General features: G+C 36.7%; 1 protein-coding gene across 1 annotated transcript in view; it reads left to right on the top strand.

The window, feature by feature from the left end:
• Positions 1-17,651, top strand: part of IQCM (IQ motif containing M) — a 113,219-nt gene that overhangs the window by 18,375 nt on the left and 77,193 nt on the right. Inside the window, 1 exon segment of the mRNA XM_074864956.1 lies at positions 2,154-2,178. Within this exon segment, the coding sequence (XP_074721057.1) occupies positions 2,154-2,178 (25 nt within the window).

The following is a 17,651-nucleotide window of genomic DNA, read 5'->3' on the forward strand; positions in this document are numbered from 1 at the left end:
TACCAAAAGCTGGAGACCTTAGTCTGTTGCTCGGGCTCACTACTAAATAGGGGTTGCAGAATCACACTGCCTCTTGAGTTCCCTCAGTGTGAAAACATCTACACTCCCTTTTTCCTCTCTAAAGGGACATTGGCTAGTTGCTGAGCTTCAGTAGAAGCATAAGTCTAGCTCTAATTCCCTTTGTGTCACCATTTTAGGTGATCTGTAGTCAGTCACACCTGGGTAGAATGGAAAAAATCAAGGCTGGGATTCAATTTGAGTCCTCTATAAATGGGTTTTTAAGAAACAATCAAATTACTCCTGTCTGCTTCAGGCACATTTACCTAATTTTTTCTTATTGTGTAAGAGAAATGGCCAATTTTTCTGTCAAAAACTAAAAAATAGTATCAGATGAAGAGATGTTATCCTTTTTAGATTCCAACATAACTGATTTTCAATGATGTGCTCCTAAAATTGCACGGCTATTGGTAATTAACACTATTGCAAGTATAATTTCAAACCACCTAGCAAAATTCATGGGGGTTACATTTTAGGACGGCTCACTTCAATCTTACAACAGAAAACTCTGGAACCAATTATTTTTCTTGCTTGATTTATCACAGTTCATGGTCATACATCAATCAGAAAAAAAAAATACTTGTTTAATAACATGAAGATACACAGCCGATGGGGCTTTTTCATGGGTAAGCATGTAAAACATTTTATTTCATAAAGGACAGTGCTAGCTGGAAATAAGATTTACAGGAAGGAAAGGAGAAGAAAGAGCTATAGTACTGCAAATAAACAGTGCATTTTCAAATACAGCTTGAATCATAAAATAAAAAAGGTGAGGAGATTTCTCTTTCTAAGACAGGAAAACAATTTGACCTTTATGAAAGATATTCACACTACATATTGCTCAGGCCCTTTGATGCTTTCTTGATAAAATCAAAAGCTGTTTAGAGCAAATTAGAGTTAGCTTGATCTTGAAGCAATTGAAAAAATGAGAACAGTTTGCAGCAGTGATAAAACAGACTTTTGCTCTCCCAAGCAAGGCCACAGTTGTTTGAACTACGGTCTTTATTCTTTCCTCTGTTTCTTCTGACCCAGTATTATTTCTTCTCAGTCTTATATTTTTGCATTACACTTTAACAGAAAAGCTTCGCTGAATGGAACAGGACTTGTTTGGGACTACAGCTTTGTATGTATTTCTAAAGGGATTTGTAGGCAATCTTTATGAGTGCTGCTATATTTTTAGTAGTCCTCTCACTTGCCTATTAAATACAGGGCTGAACAATAGTAATTACTGCACAAATACCAAGGTCCCAAAGTAGCACCATTCACTTCAGTGAAGAGCTGCTGTGAAAGCACATTTGAAAAATAACCCATGGTGACAAGAGACGGGGAGGAAGGGAAAGAAACTGCAGTTCAGAGGGCTTTTTCTGAGGGAGCATAATTCATTCACGTGTATACAAGATCGTTTTGCCCGTTGTTTGCATTTTCACGACAATAAAATAGGCCCATGCAAGTGCCTTGTGGGCAGAAAGTGAGTTCTTTAATGGAAAGGTTTATATGACTGAAGTTAAGAAAAGCTGTGAAATAGAGTATCGCTGGGAGGCTGGAAATGAGCTGCATCAGCTAGGAGGGGATCAGCTGTACAAGGGGTAGAAGGGAGAAAATTAACTGTGGGATCATATTTAGAGAGTAGAAGGGGGCAACAAAAGACCTGCAAGGTGTAGCAGGAGAGATGTCAAGGAGTGCCAGTGAAGTAACTCTTCTGAACTGGAAATTTTAGGGCCATCTTCCATCAATGTCCCTATGCCAGCGCAATGACAGTGAGGGACCCCCAAGGTGTGTACTGGTTTAACTTCTATTTTGTTTGCAAATTCAGTATTGCTTTGGTGAAGTGTTGTAGTGGCATAATGTTTTTACTATTTGCAAGCCCTAATTGTACACTGCAATGGAAAACTCCATTTTTTTCAGGTTATGTTTCTGCTCTTTCAGGAGTGTTGCAAACTAAGAACTGTTCATTTTATTAAGCTTTTCCCTTTTTTAGAAAGAAAGTTTTCTTGAGAAAGTGTCACTTTTTTAAGGATTATTTTGCTTTTGCCAAAAAATATATTTTTCTTATCCCTTTAAGTTTTTCTACATTCGTGGAGCTCTTTTCCCTTTAGGTTAAATAAGGAATTCGTGAAGGAAGTAAGGAAAGAGAAAAAGGCATATGTTTCCTTTTGTCCCAAAATCTTAAGAAGACAGAAAATAGGACATTCAACACTGTTTTCACTCTATCTAATATTTCACATTTTGTCTTTCTTTCATATATTATGTACTCCAGATCTCAAACAAACTTTTGTGTACATGCTAATACATGCTAATTCTGTTTTAAGATGGGTCCACTGCTTGATTCAGTACACCATGTCATCGTTGAACTCTGGCATTAGGGGAAAACAAAAAAAAAGGGTCAGTGCTTTGCTCACATTTCCTTTTAAACAGGACAGCTTTGTAGATCTGCCTCAGCCCATGTTTAACCAGTGAAAATTCATCACAAAAAAACCCCCAACAAACTAAACAACCCAAAAAACCTCCAGGCTTGTCAGAAAGGCTGTCTGCAAATGCTGTATGGGAACCCTATTTATAACTAGATTTGTGCCATTGAGGTTGAAGACTCCATTCTCTTCCCTGGTGAGGTGTGGGTGTGCTAACCAAGCAGCTGAACTGGGTGAATGATACTCTGCTATTACAGGCACTTGGAAGAGATTTCAAGATTTCTAATGCACAAAAATAAAGCTGATGAGACCATCATGACATAAACACTTAATATTCTTCTTAACACAAGCAGGAAATGAGACCAAATTTCAGATGCATTTCTTGAATTACTGTGGTTTTCTAAGTGCCCTTCAAATGTGTTGCATGTAAACAAACCTATCCTTTGGGTTGGATAACTGGACTAACCCATGCATTCTTGATCCTTCAAAGCCAATGCTTTACTTGCCAATATCAAATTCAATTCTAAAGCCTCAGAAAAGTTTAAGGATTTCAACACATCTTCTGTGTTTTTTGACCAAAATGTAAAACGTGGTCTGACTTGTTTATGATTAGAAACACGCTTAGAAAAAACACACAACTTTAATTGAGGGTAAATTTATAACTCTAGTATGGGCCTGCCCAGTTGCAGTATGTACAAGCTTTACCACAGGACATTTTATCAGAGTTTGTGCTAAGCAGAGAGCACCTTAACAGAAAGTTCAGTTTACAGAAAGTATGTTTATTTCAAGTATTTCATGCAGGTAGATGTTTTCAATTCGAGCTGGCAAAAACACTACATAAAATGTGCAACAATGCAACTACCTTTTCTAAACAAAACAAGGTTGTTCTGTTTGCTTGTCAAGTCAGCTTTAGCAGTTCTTAGAAATGTCATTTATTAAATGTCAAGCTAATTACTTGTAATATCAACCCTGAAAAGCAAACCTTTGTGGGTGCACTTTCAGAAGCCTTATTCTTCTCTGTTCACAGTCTGTCTGGTACATTTCTAGTAAACTAATTGTCATTTTTCCAAAGATACTAAACTATTTGCTAAATATGCACTTTTTTTTTAGAAAATAGAAGGATGTTTCATAATACTTTAATGAAAGGAAATGCAGAATGTATTTTTATTTTAAGTAACCAGGTTTTTAAAATGTGGCTGTGATACACAACAAATGAATTCTAGAAAATATCGCATGTTTGGCAGGGACCAGTTCTACTTCTGCGGGATAGCGGGGACTGGTTTTGTTCTTGCTGCTGAACCTGACACCAAAAGTACAATTAGTGATGATTCAATAGCTATTTCTATACCATGAATCATTGCATCTTACACTGGCCACTTGGCACTGGAAGTGTGCTACCAGCAGTAACTGCACTATTAGGAAGAGTAACAGACCTCCTTTTGTTGAGAAAAAGAGGTTAGTAGAAAGAAAACACGTCTCAGTGTCACAAGTGCTTTGTCTGCAACAACCTGTAAATCAGTAACAATGAAATGAAAGTTGTAAATCAGTAGAAATAAAATAAATGTACTGAGAATTTCTATACTGTTTAGATTACAAAAACAGAATTCTTGCATTTGAAAACTCGTAACAAGCTCTGAAGTAGCCTAAGGATATATATCTGCAAGGGAAAATAAAGATGAACACTGTCATGGTGTGTTAGTTAAAACTGGTTTACATAGGTAACCATAAAGTAAAATTGCAGCAGTCCAAAGGAGCTAGCATATCATGAAAGTTGAGAATAGAAGTGACAAAGCTTGAAGCTTGGAGATGAAAGAGCTTGGGAATAGAAACAGTAATTTTTGCATTGGTAGTGCTGTACCTACATGTGGGCACAGGTATCTCCCGTCCTGGAAAGTTTGCATTCTGCATATCAACAAAGGCAAGTTAAATGAATGCATTCACAAAATAGACCAAAACTGAAGCTAAAAGGTCTGACTTTAGTAATGTTTTGGCATGCCAAAATGCATGCCAAAATGAGCACTGGATATTTTAGGAAAACCCATCAGGTTTTAATTGTTCTATTGATTCATGTGGGAGTTAAGGTCTTAGATTTGCCCAAAATTCCATTAGACAGGTAGCTATGTGTTTGTACAATTTTTAAGTTTGCCCACAAAAAATCACATGTCAAGGCAAAAAGTTAATCAGCATATATTTTGAGATGAAGTTTTGAAAACAAAAATAGTTCGTAACAGAGGAATTTATTAGCATGATATCTTGTCTTTAAATGTTACAAGTTTCTAATGAGATCTTGAATGTTTTTATATCTTACATTACCAGAGAATTGGAAAGACATCATAACATTATGTTTATTCTGGAATATTTAAATACTTCCTTGCTGCACTGAAGTTGTGCTTTTAATTCTTATATATGTATATAATCTCTTACTATACATACGCATAAATATACATAAAACATTTGCATACATTTATATAAAGTTGCATAAAAATATTCTAATTCTATTACAGCCTCAGCCACTGGAGACATACAGAAAATACTTATTTCTTGTTATGCAACTTTATTTAAAATAAATATAATGGAAGTTGCAATGTAACAGGGAGTGCAATCTCCTGTTTTGGTGCTGAGATGAGCCACAATCTTATTTATGCTATCCTGGCAGTGTAAAAGATGTCAAAGTGGATATAAACTTCAACCTCATGCGTTCTGTGACTGCTTTATATTTCTAGATCCTGGCCACTATTTTCCTGTTCACTGTTTTAAAGCAGTCATAGACTGACTTTATAGATAAAATTGAAATGCTTTGAATTAATTCTCTAACACGAAGTTATTAAACTAGCCCCCCCTTTAAATTATACATATAAACTGTGAGCTCCTAATTCTATATTCTAGCTAATAATTGCTTGTAAGTACTGTAGATTAAAAATGAGTGTCCTATTTAAAAAGGCATTAGCTAGCTGTGAATTTTCATCAACTTCCTCCTCTTCCCTCCACGAGCTCATTTTTGGAGTGAAATGGTAACTGGGAAAAAGAGTGTTTTTATGAGAAACTTGGTTTAAACTCTGGCTTTTCTCACCTATTTAGTGGATCACATAGATAAACCTTTCACAGGATTCCTGCAACAGCCTTTGACTTTAAAAAGAGTCCATGAAGGTTAAAAGCACTCCTGGTTGACCTTACAGAAATGTTCTCTATGGAAAAGGGCTAAATAAAAATGCCTGACATCAAAATGAAGCACAATAAGAATTCAGAAGAGAAGTTTATTTGGGACCTGATAAAGTTCAATAAGTATCAGAGAACTTGGGAAGGTATAAAGAATATTAATCTGTTTATTTCTTTTTTAAACTGAATTTTGACTCACTGGTCCCTGGAATTGCAAAGGGATGTAAACTCATTGGTTTTTCCTCACCAATCTTTCTTTGATATTGCTGATATTTATTAAGTTCTCAGGCTCCAAGGGAAATGGTGGTGTGCATAACGGAAAAGCAAATTACCAAGCTGTGGGAAGAAACGATTGAAGCAGAGAGCCCCAATGTGTTGTGATCTCTGAACGTCTCTGCATTAAGATGTTTGACTGTAATCAGTACATGACTTCTTTATCTTTCATACCTAGGTGTCTCAGACATTTTTCAAATATAATTTCAATATAGACAACAATAGACAACATTCTGCAATATTTCCTAAATGATCAAGGTTTTTAGAAGTGACTCAAATAACAACTTTGCAGTGGATTCCCTGAGTTAGGTGTTCACAGACAGAGTTAGAACCTGTAAAATCCATCCCACTAAACAGAAACACGCTTAACCGAATAAATAAAAGGTGCAAAAGAAAGAGATGTCTTTAAATCCTGTTCTTTCCTGCATGTAGAGGCTTAACTCAACATCATTTAGCTGCATGTTTCCTAATGCTATGCTGTGCCTGCTCTATCAAATATAGAGCAGCATTTGCTGTGTTTTTTTAACATATAGTCTACGAGGTCATCCAGTGCTAAGTAACTTAGTAGTTAGGAAGCTCATCTCTCCTGGTAGCAGTCATGAGACTACCATCCATGTTGGTTTTGGATAGAAGGCTAAGCTCTCATGTTCTATTAAATGTAAGTGTTGTGACCAGTAGAATAAAAGAAAGCACATTATGTTGTTAAGTGTTAATATGGCAAATGCAGAAAGAATAATAAAATTTCTTCATAAATTACTGATGCAGCCTCATCTGAAATACAGTGTGCAGTCCTGGTCACAGCATTCCAAAAAGCACGTGGCAGAAACAGAATGGTCCTTTTACAGTCCAAAATTTACCTGGAAAAAATCTTCAGAAAAGTGGACTTTACTATAAAAAAAGGACATTTAAACATGTATATATGTCTCAGGAATGCTGAATAGTAAAGAAAAGATGCATCAGAAAATTCCGTCTTCATGTGCTCCCTTGTTTCCAACAGAAAAACAAGGAATGTTTAAAAGAGAAAATAAACCCCCATACTTCCAACAAAACTGCAATTACTTTTTGCAATTATTGATGTAAAAATGTCAAGAATAGTTAGAGTCATTATTAATTATAACACTAAAATGTTCTAGTGACATTAAACATCATGACTGAAGACCAGGCAATCCAGAGAGGAGAAGGAGCTCTGTTGATTTGAGATTCCTCTATGTGGTTTGCAATTAAAATTTTCTCAGAAGTGTTTAGTGTGTGCTATTTTTGGAGAATGAGTCCTGGACAAGAAGGACTGTTGACCTCTTTCAGTAAGGCAGCTTCTATTGTTGTGTATATAATAGGCAAAACTGGCACAATTAAGATTTTCATTTCATTAGCCAAATTTGATGCCATTTTTCTGAAATGGTCACATCTACTGCAAGAGATATCAAACTCCTTTGATCTCCCTGGTGTTGCAGTACACTCACTGAAGTCAAGGTTATATTTTCTTTTCAAAATCTAGAGCAGAAAATTATTTCTCCCCTCAGCATCAAAACTACTGTGTTATGGGTTAAGCATGTTACCATTTAAAATTCATGTTATTATATATAGAACAAAACAATTACTGCTATCTGATGGAATAACTGCTTGCAGTCATTCATTTGTACAAAAACATTAGATGATCTAATTGTTTTTGAGAACTTTATAGTTAAGTACTTTATCTTACAATGTAAGCTGGCAATTCATGATTTTAAGTAATGCATGCATTTTCATTAAATAAGATGGTATAGGAGCCAGGAATTCAATGCAGTTGAAGTTGCTAGGGAAGGTTTTTCTTAGAAAATATTGTATTTTATCATTCAGAGTATTTTAAAGCTAGAGTATATTATCACATTAGAGCAAGAACTAAGTTGTGACTTGGCACAAGGCACTCATACTGACTGTGGCGGAGCTGCAGTTTCATAAGAAATTAGACTGGCTCTTTAAAATACCTTCAAAAGCAGCCTCGTTCCCAGTTTTAGCCCTGATCTGAAAAGAGGTGTACTAGTTAGATAATTTTCAGGAGATGAAAGAACAGTAAGTCTTGCAGCCAACATGCTTGAAGAGAAGAACAGGAAAGTATGCTAGTTCGATCCATGGTAAGGTGGATGGAAGAATGTAGAGCTGCTTTTATGCCTTTCTGTGAAGGATATCTGGATAAAAATTAGGCTTTCTCCTTTGAAAATACTTATGGGATTGCATTAAAAGCTATGCAATGAGATGCAGACTTTGAGATTTTACTAGTTTTGTTGTCAACGATCTAGACCATAGGCTTGAGAATATTTGAAGTGATTTATGGAAACTCCTGACTGACTCGGTAGGAAGCAGATGTCAGCTCCACTTCCAGGAACTGAAACTACTAATTCAATAACTTGAATACAAATAAATAATGTGATTTGGATAAATGACACATTTTTCAAAACCACACCGTTCTTCCCAACAGGCAAAGTATACCAGGACTGGAGAGGTGTGATGGCACCGAATCCTCTGAAGGAGTACAGCCAAGCGAGGCAAAAAAAGCATGAAGGGCAAGGAGGTATGTAAAATGGCAGAACATTGATCTGTACATTAGAAATTCTTGTGTTTTAGTGATGAATTTTACTTTCTACATTAGTGATCTCTAATATAAACAATGCTATTATCAAAACAGGGGAACAAAATTTATAGTTGGAGCAGTAGCCAAGATTTGGGGTCCAGAAAATTCTCAGCTTACATTATTATGAATACTGTGAGTCCATTACTATGGACAAAGCAGTGCTTCAGTATTGGTGCACTACCATGAGTAAAACTTCCATGAGTGTAAGTCTGTTGCATAGGTACATGCATATGACATGTTCCACAGAGACCACCATATAAAGAATGGATCCCTGTTTTAAACTAAACCAAACCGTATATCTAGATTTCTGGAGTACACAGACTTTTAAAAATTGATAGTCACTGTGTGTTAGATAATGTCAAAATTGAAATAACTTTATCTACATATATACACCCTTTCTTTATGGAGAGGGACGGGTAGACTGATATATGATTTCCAGTATATGAATCTTCATGGCTATCTCATTGTTTAACCAACTTGATTTTTACAACATGCTATCAGAAATGTAAACTTTTTTTTCCAGTGGGCTTATAAAACTGAAATTGTTTGACCTAGCCTCATGTAATGTAAGGCAGACACTGGATAATTTAAATTACCATACCTTTATAGTAATTTTAGCAAATATTTTATGAAAAATACTGAACACTGCAAAGATTAGATTCTCAAATTCATATAGTTAAAGTGAGGTAAAGCTCAGAAAGCAATAGAAATGTTTAACAAAACTTTACACATTTTATACACAAGATTTAGAAACTATATGGTTTTGAGGTACAAAGATTAAATCTTAAAAGTAATTTAAGGCAGCAAGCAGCCGTTGAAGGTAACTTCCCTACTTAAAGTTTTCTGTTTGACCTTAGAAGTGAATAGGTCATACTATTTAATAAAATAATTTTAAACACATTTTAGCCTGTTGGAAAACACTTGTGAAGACTGAAAGGCTTGCAAGAAACAAAAGTGGAAGCTTTCTTTTTTCTTTAAATATTTCTTTTGTTCTTAAAAAGGAGTGTCTGTGTTAATAAAGCAGAATATAAAAAAAGAAAGTTTGATAGCTTAAATTGAGTTGGACAGGATTCTGGAGAGTGACAGCTGAAATTCTAGCACCTCTTCAATTGAGAGATGTTATCCCTAAAAGCATCTTATAATGATAGTTACTTTTAAATGAGTCATCCTCAGATAGATAGAGTCAGATAATTGTTCTCCATATTCTCTGGAAAACACTATGAACCTAGCCTTTGTATAAACAAGAACTTTTCTTTCTGTACTGTAATTCAGTTCTCTTTGTAAATTGTCCTAACAGTCAGTTAATTCACAGAGAGTGACTTTGGACCCATAAGGGTATTTTTCACCTAATGAATTCAGGACCTTGGTGTAGGCACTGTGCCATTTAGATATTTATTAAGCATTAGTTTTCACCTAGTTAATTTTTGGGGTTTTTTAGTCCCACTACTTCCATGGAAAAACAGCTCATCTCCTTTGGTGGTCAGAAACCTTCAGTTTTCATTCTAAATTTAGGCAACTCCAGTTTGTACTTACTCTTTATTTTGTCAACACTGGCATTTGGTTTTATAACTCTTCTCCCTCCTCAACTTTTTACACCCACTCCTGCCTGAATCAATTGTGTCCACTATCAGCTTTTGCCTCTCTGGGCTGAAAAAAGTGAAACTGCTTCTTTTTTCCTCTCATATGAGACACTCTTCATTGCCCTAATTGTCCTAACAGCCATTTCCTGCACTTTAGTCAGTCAGAATTCACCTCGCTGGAATGTTGAGTGACCACAGTGATACAGAATATATGAACTCACAGAGTAGCATTAAGCTTTTCCTCATCTGATATTTCTAGGATCAAATTTACTTCTACTCAGCTATAGCTTATTGTCATGCTGAAAATTGATGAGACATCCAGGTCTTCCTCCTCCACCATTATCTCTAAGTAAAAAACTTGTATAGAATTTCTTCTCATTAATCAATTTAGAAACTTGCACTTTTACTGTTCACTCTGTTTCTATAACTCCAGTCTACAATATCATCTAGTTGTTCTTTTCCTATATGACACTTTGATCTTCCAGGTTTTTTAGTGCTGTATTCCAACTGCATGTCATTTCACTGGTACTCTCTTACTCTATGCTGAATACTAATAGAAGTATTATTATGTTCACTAGTGACACAGATTCTGGGGGAAATCCACCAGTAACGTCCTGCTAACCCATATTCTCTTGTTTAGATCAGTGCACCACTGGCTCTCCTTTACTCAGCTCCTTATCCAACTTACAAACAATGAGAAATCACAGCTAGGAACTAAATTGGAGTTAGAACTGGTCTAACGTAAAAAATTACATGGCTAAAATTAATTTTTTATTGTATTTGAAAAAAATAAGTTTGAAAAGGTAAATAACTGTGCATACTAAACAACTCGTGGTTGTATTTTGAGATTTACTTGTTCTCCATCTTAAACTTTGTATTTTACAAGTGGCCTCAGAAATTATCTGCAAATTGGTGATTCATATTGTTATTTCTGGTTTGAAAACTTTACTAGAAAGTGTGATTGTTTAAAGATCTCTTGGAGGACATTCATCAGTAAAGAAACTGAGTCTAAAATTTAGTTTACAGTATGGAATAGACTTACTGAAGATAAGATTGTTTTGGTAGTATTTCATTAAATGTTTTGTTAAACAGCACTGATCAGTCAAAATGATTCAAGATTAGAGGGACAGGGATGGTGGCAGGGTGTCTCCAGAGGTAGTTCAGTGACACTATTGTATTCCTAAGTCTGTTGTCAATATTAATGGCGTGCCCAAAGATGTCATCTTTAGTCTCTGCGACAAGTTTAGACTGACAGTGACTAAAAGCAAAATGTAACATTCAACCTTAAGAGTATTCTCACAATTGGAATGTCCTAGGAATTTATGTTAAGATCATTTAAGCTGCAATAAACGTGTTAACTGAAGAATCCTGGAGATGTATGAAATGACAGTGAAGTAACCCTTGCTAGCTGATGATGTGCAAACATCTCTGAGGAAGCCTTCCCAAGGAAGACTGCCAAGTCCACAGAGTACACTCACATTTAAAAAATAGTATGGAAAAAAATAGAAAAAAGAGAAATAAAAATCAAATGGAATGGGATGTCCTTGTCCAGCTTTAGATCAAGAATAACATTCAGAAGAAATAGTATTGCTGAATGCAGTAAATTTTCAGCTTTGACAGGATGGAAGAATCTTGGGGAATCTAGATAAAACAGGTTACCTCTTGCTTAGAGAGGCATCTGATCATTAAGTCTAAATTAAAATTTCATTTTATATTTATTTGTAGCGTGTTTTTTCTAATCTTTCATCAAAATGCCCGACTTTATCTTTCATTAAGTAAAGACTTTCCTGATTATTAAATTTGCTTGGTGTTAAGGATGAGATAATCATGGAATGCTAGTTCCATGGAAGGGGTGAAAGGAAGGACTGTGTCATGAGCACACATTGCTGAGGAACTATGTCCTGGGGTGAGTTTATAGAATTTAGGGAGTGAGAGTATCTCCTGCTACACTGCAAACACTTGCGTTAGGAACAGGTGCTGACTTTACTGTGTAGTGCTTATTGAAAAGTGTTTTTTCCAGTAAGGATAAGCCAGCATTTCCTCTACAAGGAGCAAATGACTGAAAAATATATGCTGACTTTAGGTAAATCCTGAAGCTCTACAGCTGAAATGTTTTCCCCCCAGAAATGAGTTTCAATGACATTTTTGTCAAGAAGAATTTCTCAGACCTAGAATATCTGCTGTGGTGAGGAAAGGAGAAAACCAGAAATTCTAACCTTCTCATGAAACCAAGCATGCAGAGGGGGTTTTGGGTAGGATGTGAAAAAGTGAAGTTGAAATCACTTTGCTGATTCTTTCAGGGCATTTTATTCAATATGAGTTTCCAGCATCACAAGTAAATGCCTTAGCCACCGTGTAGAAGCTCTTGATTTTGTTCTGCAACAAACCGAAACTGAACTTCAGAATCTTGAAATGTCATGTGAAGTTATAAGTGAGACATTATCCAAAGAAAAGACAGTACTATCTTTGTACAGATAAACATAGCTAAACTACCTTCTTGAAAGAGGTTTTGATGATAGGCCTGTATTGCCAATGCAGTTACGTTGTGTTCACGGCTGAATCTGGGGCACATCCTTTCAATTATTTTCAACATCAATTCAGCTTTCTATTTGCAACACCTATGTTCCTGGTAGGTAAATTACCATGTAAACTTATGTCCTTGCTTCATGGCATTTTTATTTGATTAAAGCCAACTGCAATGTCTAATCTACCGAGAAAAGCTAACCTGGATTAAAGAGCAGACAAGTGGGGAAGAAGAAGTAGTAAACATGTCATGCACAAAGACATCTTTGTTACTGAATGTTTCATGTGAAATAAAATCACTTTGCAGGGTATATCCATGTCTGATTGCATTCTCTTTAAGAGAAAAAGCAACAGGGATCACGGTAGCTTATGAATCTGGATAGAACAGTGAGTGTGCTCAGAATGTGCCTATAGCTTTGCTTACATACACTAGGGGTATTGTTTCAGAATGGCTTTCATGTATTCTCTGAAAAATTAACAGAAACAAAAAAGTGAGAGTGGTTCATGAAACTTTAAAATATGCCTAATAAAATCTTTCCCCAAAAGACACATGAGGAAGAACAGGTTATAGACAAGGTGTTACGTTACCAGAGTGCCATTATTTTGAATTATTGATTTATTTTCTTTGGGATGAGATAGGATATAGCTGTGGCGTTTTAAGAGCTGAGATAGCTTGGTTTGCTTGCAATTTGCACTTTAGTAGGGTTTTGCACTTGACCTAAAATAGGAGACAGTTATTTAAATCGAAAGCTCTTTCAAAGCTAGCTGTGAATTACCCATTTCTGCATTATGATTCAAGGCTGATAAAGAGTTCTACTGTTTATCATGCAAAGTGGTTCCATGGTTCAAATTCGCCAGTTTAGACAGAATACCATAATAATCTGAATTGAACAAAATATGAAACATCCTTTTCCACTCTATCATCTCTGATTCACAATAGAATGATCAGCTTCTATTCTTCCCATGGATGAATGATGCCAGTTTCAATGTTCCAGCATGCAACTGCAGGTGTTTTTCCTGTGCTACCTTGTAGGCTTGGCAGAAGCTCTTTGTAGATGGTCCAAACCAATCTCTTTAATGCACTTTACATTCATTCTTAAGATTAACCTTTACCACACTGTCTGTTCTAAAGTAATAACCATTAAGCTCCTGATGTACTGTGACAACTCTGTATCATGCCTCTCATGTTTTCTTGTGTTACTTCACTGTTTTCTTGTGTTACTTCATCTGTCTGTATTCCTCTGTTGTCTCTTGATTTTTACTGCAATTGTGAATTATCTGAGAGAGTAATTGTACTATACTTATTGTATTTAAGCAGTGTCCAGCATTATGGGACCAAGACTAAGGTCTTGAGTTTCTATGGCATAGTACCACTAACTATAATAGCTGAACTGAATTTTTTCTCTGGCTGCAACTGAGTCACCTCTTCCAGACTTTCATATGACACTCAATCCAGTTTCTTCTGGGCTGCAGTGAACTGTGGTTTTATTACTGTCCTGGTTTAACCAGGATAGGGTTAAGTTTCCCCAGCAGTGGGGGGGGAGCTCTAGCCGGGTTATTCAGATACCATGCCGACGTCACATCCTGGCAGGTCACATTTTTTCCTGGCGCGGAGCGCGGTGCACTCGTGGTTTTGTACATCGTGCTTCAAACTGCTGTATTTGGTAGCTATTTTGCTCTGTTCATTGCTATCACTATTACTGTTATTGTTATTGTTGTTGTTGGTTGTGTTGCTATTGCATTGTTGTATTAAACCTTTCCTTATTTCAGTCTTGGGGCTTTGTATTTCACTCCCTTTGTGGGGGAGGGGCAGCGGCCGCATGGTCTCAGACCCCGGCAGGGGCTAAACCATCACAATTACAAAGTTCCTTTTTTTTTTTTTTTTTAACTTTGGGACAGAAGTCTTAACAGTCATGAGTCATCAGAGTCCTGCATTTCAGCTTCTCCATAATTTCAGAAATGCTGGAAATATTACTATCAAAAATTGCTGGAAATTTTTAAATAATATTTTGAGTATTTTTTTGTTCTTTTTGTAGATTAACATAATTATTATATCCATATATATCCCGTCCTTGTAAGAAAATCTAAGGTATTCACAAATAGATCTTGGGCCCTGTACAAAGGAGGAAGCAGACTACCAGAGCTAGAATGGAATAAATTCATTTGCTACCCCTGATTCTGGAGTAGCTTTCCATGCAGACATTATTCTTAAATAAAAGTTACTTTTATTCCAGAATAATTATTCTGCTCACAAAGCAGCACCGGCTCTGAGACAAAGCTGAGACTTCTAACACTTTGTAAGTTTATCTCAGAATTCCTGCTGTGCAGATGGCACAGTGGGCTGGGGAGCAGCAGGACTAGGAAGCAATAGAGGAGTTGGCAGGTTGGCGAAGAAGATAACAGGTGGCTTGTGAAGTGGAAGCAAGGTCTTTATTGCAGGCCACCCTTGTCTCAGGCAGAATAAAACTTTGAATTCAAAGGAGGGAGGAAGCCTCACATGAAAGCGTATGCAACCTACTGGACCACATACTGGAGACTTGAAAGGTAGTTTGGGAAATAAAGGAAAAGAATTGTGAACTTTTGGATGGCCTTAGGTAAAAATTGGAAATCTAGAGGGAGGAATGGCTGTTTGAAGGGTTGCTACCCACTGAGATGGTGGACCAGCACAAACAGAAGGCTGTGGAAGAAAAATACTATATGAGGTCTTCAGATGATAGTTTCGGTGTTGTGGTTTTTTTTTTTTTTTTTCTCTCAGCAACCTTATCAGAGTACAGATTGCTGTAACAGCCAATTAAATTCCTTTTGCAAGTGGGAGGAAGAAGACTGAACTCAATTGGCAAGTGGCTTATCATAGTGTGAAGTGGGAACAGCTCATTCAGAATCAAACACATGCTTCACTGCACTGTTTTATATGGCAGATTCTGAGAAGATAAAGCCATTTGACTCCTTTGTTATAGCAGTGTATCAAATAGCCTGGAGAGTGCAAATTGTAAAGAACCTTTGCATGTATTTCTCACCTCCCACTTCCCAGGGGTTGATGATACGATTTTCCTTATTGTTAAAAGGGAACACACTTCAAGCTATGTCATCAACTTACTTTAAGAAAGTACGGTAAAATATACACCTTACTTAAGAAAGAATACTTAAGAAAGTAAGGTGAAAAAATAGTTTTCTCTCAGCTGTATTAAGCCTTATGTGTAGCAGTCTACTGATCAAAGGTTTATCTTCTCAAAATGTTCATTTTTGAAATGAACATTCTAGTTCCGGGAGGAACAACTCCAGGACTCAAATCCCTAGATCAAAACCAGAAGAAAAGATCAGTATAAAAGCCAACCAAACTGGACATGACTACCTAACGGTGACACAGAACTTAATAAATAAATGACCAAAGAACTATACACCTATAAAATGAGGTACTAAATAACACTATTCCTGGGCATGGGCATGCATTTTATCTCTCCCACCAGATAACAGTTAATTACACTGGTGGCTGATGAGCCCAAAATATACAAGGGTGTGCAGAGCCAGGTCTTCTATTTGCAATAGCAATTGCTTGAAGAGCATTAGCAGCCTCCTAAGAAGACTATTTTTCTCTAACAGTTGGATAACTCATACCTCACTGCTTGAAATCTGCAATACAAGTCAGTGCACTGACTTGCAGTCTTTAAAACCTGCATTCTTTGATTAAAAAAATGATAATCAGTGTCTCGCATTCAGGCTCTGTGGGTAGACTTGCTAAATAGAATGCTTGAAACAGTGGTTTAGTTGTACTTAATGCATTGCCAACATTAATCTAGCATGTACCACATCTGATTTTTCAAACAAAACCATGTTTTGTTATTTGTTCATCAAAACATTCTGGTAATTGAAAAAGTAATGAAAATGTTTGGTGGAAGGAATCACTCTGTACACATACACCTGAATGAGCTCTGAATTTGGCATTTTCACACAGGCAGAAACTTGGAATAATTGTGGTTAGTTGTCTGAAATTGCTAACCAGAGGGAGTACAAAACACAGTAGGAGGCTGGATATGGAAAGGCAAAGAACTTAGGGCTGAACAGAAAACATCACCATGTCTGTGTACCTCAAGGCAGGCAGAAGAGCGGAGAGAGGCTACAGTCAGGAGTTAGTGACACAAGCCAAGCACATCAGGTCAGAAGAAGAATCAGTGGAAGTGTTGGGAGAATAGCATGGCTGGGAGCTGGGCTGAAGTATCAGGAAGCCCATAGAGCACAGTAGGGTCTAAGGTGGTAGAAAACAGGCAAGGCTAGTGTACAGTTGAATATGAGACTCTAGTTTGAGTAAATGAGGCTAGGGAGCAGGATCTGAAGCAGAGGTAGCCAAAAAATACATGGAAATGTCGCAACCAATAGGATCCACATTTTCATGAGGTGGATAGGAGCAAATCACCTGTCAGGCATGCAGTCTTTCCTTCAGCTGTCTGATGAGTCACTTTAAGTCACCTTCAGATGAGTCTCTTTAACCAAGTAATGAGCGATAAGACAAGAGGTAATGTCCTCAAGTTGCGCCAGGAAAGGTTTAGACTAGATATTAGGAAGTATTTCTTTACAGAACGGGTTGTTAGGTGTTGGAATGGGCTGCCCAGGGAGGTGGTGGAGTCCCCATCCCTCGAGGTGTTTAAGAGTAGGGTTGACATAGCGCTTAGGTATATGGTGTAGTTGGGAACTGTCAGTGCTAGGTTAACGGTTGGACTAGATGATCTTCAAGGTCCTTCCCAACCTAGATGATTCTGTGATTCTGTGAATGCATCAGGTCCTTAACTGGTAGGAAGACTCCTGAGACCAGTTGTATTGCTGATAATCTAATTGGAATTTACTAAGAATATCAAACTACCTGTATAGCTGGCTGCTGATCGAGTTCTTACTACATCCATAGTCCACCCATGTCTTAAATATCACATGCCAATCATACTCTCCTAAAAAGAAGAGGAATCTAGAAGATTGTGTATGAGAATGCCAGAGGTGTGGAATAGTTTCTGTCATAAAACAGACTAAATGAGCTGGGAATCAACAGGTGGGAAAATG

This window comes from Strix uralensis, chromosome 4, assembly GCF_047716275.1.
Source record: "Strix uralensis isolate ZFMK-TIS-50842 chromosome 4, bStrUra1, whole genome shotgun sequence".
Lineage (NCBI taxonomy): Eukaryota > Metazoa > Chordata > Aves > Strigiformes > Strigidae > Strix > Strix uralensis.